An 8,531-nucleotide genomic window follows, 5' to 3' on the forward strand; every position below is an offset into this window, starting at 1 on the left:
CGATTGTTCAACAATAATCCGTAGTGTCACCATTTGGTTTGTGCACGACCGATCCTTACGGAGTCCAGCCTCTTAATCTCGAAGCTGAGCGTCTACTAAATCTCTCATCCGGTTCGACAGCACTGTTGAAAACGTTTCCCGGTACTGACAGTAGTTTAATTCTTTAGTAGGCCTTATATTTGCCCAGATCTCTTTTCTTCGGTACGTTGGTGAGGTGTCCCTTTTACCAGTACGTCAGCAATTGTCCTTCCTCCCAAACCTCCTGCATAGAACGTAGAGCGTTGTTGCAGTCACTTCCATACCTGACTTCATTGGTTCAGCTTGTACGGTTTTAGGTCCTGCTGCTTTCCTACTCTTCAGTTGTTGATGGAGTGACAGATAATGGGAAGGTCCGTTTGTGCTGCTTCGATGTTCGGTGGATTCAATGGAACTGATCGATTCAAGAGTACTTTGAAGTATTAAACCCATCTGTTCCTCTGTCCTTGAATCTCCGTGATTGTCTTTCCTCCTTTGTCCTTGAGCAGTCTCTCTGACTCACTATATTTCCCAGATAGTTTCTTCATCGTGTCATACAGTTGTTGCATATTCCCTTCTCTTGCAGCATTTTTTTGCTGTCGCTGCTAGATTTTCTACGTACTTTTGCTTGTCATCTCTAATGCTCCTCTTCACTTGCTTCTTTGCTTTCGTTCTGTGCCTTGACTTTCTCTGCTCTTGTTCGACTGTTGTTAATTGCTGTCTACTTGTTCTTTTTTTCTTGAAACTTGTCCAAAGTTTTGATAGAGATATATTCCTTGTGATGATGCTTGTTGCAACCCAGAACCTCCTGACACGTTGAAGTTAGTGCTCCTTTGATTTCTTCCCAGTTGTCTTCCATAGCAGTTCTCTCTTCTTTAAGTAGACTTTGTATAACCTGAAACGTGTTGTTGAGTTGTATCATGAATTCGTTGAATTTGTCAGTATGTCGAAGGAAGGCTGTATTGAACCTTTGTAATACTGTTTCCCCAGTTGTCCAGTGTCTCCTTAGCTTCAGTTTCATGTTGGCAACTACCAGTTTTTGTGGTAATCTGAAGGTATATCAGCTCCTCACCTAGTTCTCACGTCTTCTATTGACCTTCTGATTTGTTTATGGATGCAAATATAATCGATCTGATTCTGTGTAGCGTGATCCGGTGAGATCCATGTAGTTTTGTGCATAAGTTTATGGGGGAATATAGTACCACATATAACCATTTTGTTGAATGCACATTCCCTTTCCTTTCTTCTAGTCATTCCATTTCTTCCCATGATATCTTCATATCCCGTGTTGTCCATCCCGACTTTGGCGTTTAGGTTACAAATCAGGATGGTCAGGTCCTCTCCTATGCATTTCTCTACAATCGACTGCAGCCTCTCATAAAACTGATTTTTATTGTCGTCGTTGCTATTATTGGTAGGCGCATAGCACTGGATAACATTTATTGTGACCCTTTACTTCTTTGTTTTGAAGGATGCTTTGATGATCCTGCATCCATGAGATTTCCATCCTATAGATGCTTCTTTGGACAGAATCAGAGCAAATCCTTGTGTGTGTGAAGCATTTTCTTCTTCATAATCAGAGTACAACATCATCTCTCCCGAATATAATCTTTTCTGTTCAGCTTCGGTCCGATGGGTTTCACTTTCTCCGAGCACCGCCAAGTTATATCTCTTCATTTCCGCAGCTATTTGACTGGTCCTCCCAGTCTCCCGCATTATCCGGATATTCAGTGTGCTTATATTAATTGTTGCTCCGGTTATCAGATGGGGCATTGGCCTTGTGACTCCCAGAGAATCTCGGCTTTCACTATGAGGCGTCATGATTTTTCTGAATGAAGATCCATCAACTCCCAGGGGAGTATTCAGAAGACTTAAATTATTTATTTTATTAGTGCTTTTTAGCAAGGTTATCTTCTACGGGATGGGGTTGCTAACCCCATGGCCAACCATCCTCGTTTATTCGAGCTTGAGACCAGCAGTAATCATAGATCTATAGGCGGAGTTAATAGTTAAACTGGTTTTGGATTATTTTATAAGTAACCTAAATAGAACGTTAAAATCAGGCTTTCAACTTTTAGGGAAGTAGAAAAGGTTATAAATAGTTTTAAATGAGAGAGCAGTACTCCTAGTAGATTGACTCCAGTGGTTAAGGTGGATGATGATCCAGTATTATCAGTTAGATTGGCTTAGTTGCTAGCAAGATTTAGAAACCTAAGGGTTATTTTTTATTAGAATGGTGTCAATTACTGGTCATTGCAAAGGATGACACTGTTATATGTATCAGTTTGAATTACGCAGTGTCTAGCATATTGGTTTCCACAATTACACGAAAGTCCAATATAACACAGGAAAGGTAAGCTCAAAACAAACCAAACTGGTCTAAACTCGGAAATAAACATATCAGCTAAATGTTTAGCCATGATGTGCCTTGGGACAAGTGCATTAACAAACGCCTGGCTGTAGTTGTTCCTAGAAGTGAAGGGAGTATCTGAGTTTGTTGATCAGAATAGTTGAGACAATATCTGACAACAAAAGGTATGTTGAAAGGTATAGCAAACAAAAAGAAAGATAATTTCAAACACATCTTATCATCAGAGCTCATAGCAACCTATCACTCAAATTTCTCAGATAAAGTGGTGTTAGACAGGGATTCCTACTTTCACTATGTTTATTGAGTTCTGATATACATACGGTTCTAAAAATAAATTACTCCCATCTGAGATTCTAGGTATTTTAGGTACTAGTCTCACTCATTGAATTAGGGTACCGGAAAAACAAAGTCTTATGAGCAAACCAAATGATTATTGTTATGATCTCTCTTATTACCATTCATCTACTCTTATTGCTTAGTATTCTTCGGATACTTTGCTTCACTCAACAAGTCCCCAAATCTGAACAGTGTTGAACAGGAACGTAATTATAATCCAAATAAACAAGGTTGAGTGAAATTAGGAATCAATATAGGAAAAAACTTTAGTATATTTATAATCTTACAGGAGAAGATCCTGGAGTCTGTTTCAATTATCGGCTATCACGGATTAGCTAAGAATTTGTCAATCATCGTGATCGAACACAATTATTCGCGGAACGTCCTCTAATCCGATCTATATCCCACTAACATTTATACGGAATTGTTTGGAGGAGTATTTTTTTTACCTTAAAATGTTGCTCTCATTAATGAGTCAATTAGTCAAACATACTTCAGTTATTTGATGACTCTCACCAGACATACCAAAATTTTACGCCATCTATGGAGCAAGTGAAACAGTCTAAGTTTTCTGTTTATTCTGTAAGAAGGGAAGGCAACTTCGAATAATGAACTGCAGGTATGGGTTTCACCTGCTCGAGTAATTTTAGTTTAGAACTTTATCAAAATTTAAATACTATTTAGTTTTCACTTGGATTTGGAAGCAGAATAGCAACATCGTAAGTCTGAAGAGTTTACATAACGTATTATATTTTACGCCAGTACAAATACAAGGAACATAAAGCCTAAGTTGCATTTATTAAGTAGATTAGTTTAATAGGTGTGTGAAACATAAACCAAATAGAATTTAGATCCGTTTTATTACTCTGACCAAAAGTGAATAAACAATACTTTTACGAGCATCAGTAAAGATCCCTATGTACTTCTGAAACACTAAATATTACTGGCCAGGCTGTTATTCATTACAGAAAAACTGAGCTACTATACAACTCGTACACTGTTATAAGAAACATCACAGCACAGTATGACTGGCAGTACACAGACATTTTTAATAGGCTAGAATAAGCTAAAATAAAGATGACTTTCAATCGAAACGTTTTTAGTGAGAAAAGCAATCACAACAAAATTAATATTAGTGGTGGTAAAATAATTCTAACAATGAGTTTCGTTCAAAGTATAGATTTGACAATAAACATAAGTGAAACACTGATAGACACAAAGAGACGAAGATAAATAGTTCTTAAATATCAATAATCCTGGATGGAAATAAGTCATTTGAAAAATAAAAACGAATATACCAATAATAATATCACGTGTCGCAAAAAATAGATCGATAGGTAGTCTCTGTTTTAAAATGATGTCATCCACAAAACTGTCGACAAATTATACAACACTAAATCAGTTGATGTACAATTATCAACATTCTATCGGTAGAATATCATCGACAATTTAATGAAGGATATCAAGCTTTGGATTGACACTTTTACAGTGATTCTCTTGAACAATCTCTTGTTTGTAATGAAAAGAATCATTGAAGTAATCCATCTACGACAACTAGAATAGTTATAGAAATCAAAAAAGTTGACAATAACAATGTATCACTTAGTGGAATTGAGATTCAAAGTCAAGTGTGGTATTTTGATAAACATTATAGTGAAGTCAAGTGGTATATAATACAACTAAATAGATGTAATGTAAAACAAACAACTGCAATAAATGCCAATTAATATATATATAGCCATTTATAAAGAGATAATAATAAAACGAAAGAAAGAATACATGGAATGTAACTCATTTGCATAATGATAGAAAAAGAAAACACAAAACATGATTATTATCTTGGCAGAAGATAAATCGTAACCAACTGATTTAAGATAATAACTAAGTACCGGAATAACCTGTTCCTGGATAACCACCACTTCCAGGACCACTAATCACACCTTTTACAGCACCGACAGCAGCTTTTTCAATTAACTGATCCCTAAATCCTGGTTGCCCACCATATCCACCTTGAAACGTTGAAGGTTGTGATTCACCTGCAGCATATTGAGTATGATGGTCAGAACCAACGCCGACTGGATTTGCTTGTCCATCGCGTCTAGAACAAAATGTTTTGTATATACAGTAAAATGAGAGTAGAAAACTATTAATTTATAAAATAGTCGATATCACGTTTAAAAGATGAGGACATTCTAGCTTAACATATATTAATCTGCAGTTTATTCCATAAATGCAACCATCTATACACCAGTCAGGGACCAAAGAATTATATATTACAGATTAAGTGGTAATTTCGGTTAAAACCAATGATTGTTAATGTTAGTGTTGGGATAAGTTTACATTGACATTTATTACATATATGATAACTGTATATAAATGTACGATATGAGATAAACCTATTAACGGCTATAAATACACGAAAGATACATTGATAAAAGACTGAAGTCTAGCTTTATTCCTTACCAAAGGAACGAATGGTCTAAATAAGTAAAATGTTGTCAAAGCATTTTCGAGAATGAAAATCAGTTCTACTTTGTTGACCTAATTAAGATTTACTGCAACACATAAGTTATACTTATAAAACTTGCTAAAACAGCACTGAATAAAGTTTAGTGAAATGTCTGTTAAGAACAGTAGGTAGCTTAATCGACCTATGATCAATAACAGCTTGTGATTAACCTCGGTTTGATTAAGTTATGTTAAAACTTAATGCTGATCTTCCACATTACTCAAAAATTTGAAAAGCACGAGCATAAACAATAATCTAGCTAACAGATTGTTACTATAGGTATAAGAAGTTCTGCATACTACGTGAAGCATATTTCTAATCTGCCTGACCAAACTAAAATAATGGGGACAATAAGAAGACAAACGAGCGGGCGTGACTCACAAACACAGACACATTTTTTCGGTGATGTCAACCATATTTATTATCTAAAGGCAGTTACTGTCTCACCATCCAAACTGGAATGAATTTCAGGTTAAAAATACTAATATTATGATCAAATGAATCGGCTAATCTTTTGACAATAAAATTTGTAAATATAGATATGAAAGTAAATAAACTAAACTAACCTTTCTTTAAAAATTCTCCAGACATTGAATGCACAACATCCAGCCAAAGCTAATCCACAAAATAGTGTAGAAATCCCAAAACATAAACTCATTGGTAAAATGGCTGCACTACAAGGCAAATAGAAATTACGAATATTGACTTACATTCCATAGAAAATCGACTTTTCAATCGAGGATCGTTTTTCAATGAATTCATTGAATTTATGCAATTGAGGTATCATGGAACAACATATTGGTGCTTCGAATATTATGACGACTATACCAATTAAACTTTAGGAATAAACAGAAAAAAGAAAAGATTCGAAGTTATCATGGGAACTGAAGGAGAAAACAGTGAACTCATGTACAATTTTCAATAACAGGAATACTAATTTGTTTGCCGTATAGTTACGAAGACTGTGAAATATTTACAGAAAAGTAAATTCAAGACTTCAACATACATCATAACTACGAGATTAAATAAATAAATTACACATATCCACTTTCTCATATCAAGTAAAATGCTGACCATATTTATTGTTCGGCACACATGGTTGTCAGTTTTGGGAATTTAGAATTGACTTTATCCAGAAAGCTTAATGGCGTGATGTGCCACTAATGAATACTAATTATGCTATGTTATGTGATTGTTTCTTTAAAGTTAATAATCCTGTCAGTCTTACGTGTCCAGATTTACAAATGTCTAAACATCACTGTGTAATCATAAAGACTAACAAAGCATTAGGCAGTATTTTTTGATTTAGCATACTTCAGGAATATCATAAACGTAATTAGACTTAGTCAATTGTTTTCAGCTTAAAAGGTAGTATTCCTAAGCAAAGATCCACATATCCAGGTATATCGCATTAAGTAGGCCTATTAATACGATGCAGTTCAAAGCTCAAATCGAATAAGACCTCCAGCTGCTACTGGTCTCCAAGTATGTAACTCGAATTTCGACAAAACTAAGATAATTCCGGCTTAGAATCACCAGATAAATTGTTAACCGTCTCACGTACTTCACTCACGAGAAGTGATAACCAACAGAGGTAAACAAAGAATATAGACTGCAAACGTGCATTGTAATTGTTCGGATTACCTACTTAATATTAGATATTGCTCAAAACTAGAATCTACCCACATTGCAATGTGATAGCTTTATGGAATTAAACTACGGAATAAACTGAGAAATAATGTAACGGTGATGAAAACACTTGTAATATTGGCTTGAAGTGAAACTCACATTAGGAAAAGTCCACCAATAATGCACTGCGCTGATATGGAGATCATGCAAACAACTCCCATTGAAAAGCATACTGAAAGCTAAATATGCATAATACTCGGAAACATACAAACAGCAGTGATAATCCCAGCAGCTTTCAACCCATATTCAATAAGACGAGGTGAAATGGCCATCTGATGTAATTTTCAATTTTCGGTAGGTTGTGTACTAGGTCAGTGTGTGGAGGAAACTAAAACAGAAAAAAACAAGACAAAAAGTGAACAGATAGACCAGTAAGCACATAAAGACACTAACAATTATTTATTAAGGCAATCGACACTAAACAGCTATGACACAAGCGTGAGATTAAACCAACCTAATAGTCAGGACCAGTGTTATTTAAATTATCAACATGTGTTAATGAACACTTCAAGGTCTTTTCTATGATTCGTAGGGTCAGACAAACTACAAACTGTGTGATTGAATTAGTCAACTGTTAGCTTCTTGGGATCTACATGCAGTTTGTAGAAGTTTTATGCACGAAAAAATTGTGGCCGTTGATTGGATAAGCCTAATAGTATTCTGGACAGACATAACAAATTGTATGTCTAATTGGGATCTATGTGTGGTTAGTTATAAAGTCTTAGTGATCGCGGAGAGATGTGATTCTTCCTACGTTCCTTCTGTGTCTGAATGCGAAAATGTTGGTCAGTTATTGGTGGGATTGTTGAAAAGTGACATCTTGAATTCTTTGCCTTAGTACCTGAGGAAATGTAGCGATAAATAAATCCGCGGAAATGGTCCAGTATGTCCTCATCATGGATGCTAACCTCATTAGTTTTACTGAAAAAACCCCTGTTGAAAGCTCTCAGCTATGAATCCTGACCAGATCATGATTAGGTACACTGTGCTTTTCAACCCTGGCAACAACTAACCAGCTCAGATCGAACGCTTCTGAACCAACAGATAAATTCCCAAATATATCTTCCAAATTTTACATTCCTGACTTTTGATTCGAGTGAATTGGTATGTTTTGATTATGAAAGTGTCCATGGAAAAAGTGTTGCCAACCCTAAATATTTATGGCAACTTAAGAATCAAATTAAATTTATAGCCCTCCTTAAAAGATTCAATGGTAGGTGTCGTCAGTGTTGTTTCCAATAAGGAATCATACAAAAACGCTTGGATGGATTTTCGTGTGAGCTTTTTTGTGCTAGTAGAAAGGAATGCCCCGAATGTCACATGTAGTGGTGTCTAGGTTCAATTCTATGGTTGACAATATTAAGCTGAAGTCAGGAGGTTATAGGAGATAAAGTATTTCAATGCAGAATCGCACGCAAAAGAATTAATGATGAAGTTGCTTAAGCACTAACTTTGAAAGTAGTAAAACTTTCTCACGTGGTTCGTCTTCCTTTCTGAATAGTTTATCTGTAGGGTGCATTACAATGAGATGATCAAATTCATTTCACGCCTGTGAGGTGGAATCTGAAGGTCGTCTACGAGTTAATACATGCCCATCCTGGACTTTTCCAA

The 8,531-nt window shown here is 35.6% G+C and overlaps 1 protein-coding gene across 1 annotated transcript; it reads right to left on the bottom strand.

The window, feature by feature from the left end:
• Positions 1-3,702: 3,702 nt before the first annotated feature.
• On the bottom strand, positions 3,703-7,342 carry Smp_088240 (hypothetical protein). Its single transcript, XM_018789959.1, has 5 exons — positions 7,314-7,342; positions 7,020-7,248; positions 5,942-6,067; positions 5,798-5,905; positions 3,703-4,820 (listed from the first exon to the last, which is right to left on the bottom strand). Exons 2-5 carry the CDS (start codon positions 7,079-7,081, stop codon positions 4,604-4,606), a joined length of 513 nt encoding a protein of 170 aa, XP_018655350.1. The 5' UTR covers positions 7,082-7,248; positions 7,314-7,342; the 3' UTR covers positions 3,703-4,603.
• Between the last annotated feature and the right edge of the window lie 1,189 nt (positions 7,343-8,531).

Source organism: Schistosoma mansoni, chromosome W (assembly GCF_000237925.1).
Source record: "Schistosoma mansoni strain Puerto Rico chromosome W, complete genome".
Lineage (NCBI taxonomy): Eukaryota > Metazoa > Platyhelminthes > Trematoda > Strigeidida > Schistosomatidae > Schistosoma > Schistosoma mansoni.

Coding starts and splice junctions, on each gene's coding strand:
- Smp_088240 (XM_018789959.1), bottom strand. CDS start 7,081: ATGGGAGTTGTTTGCATGATCTCCATATCAGCGCAGTGCATTATTGGT. Junction 6,068..7,019: donor ATTGGTGGACTTTTCCTAAT/GTGAGTTTCACT, acceptor TTATTCCTAAAG/TTTAATTGGTATAGTCGTCA. Junction 4,821..5,797: donor TGGAGAATTTTTAAAGAAAG/GTTAGTTTAGTT, acceptor ATTTTGTTCTAG/ACGCGATGGACAAGCAAATC.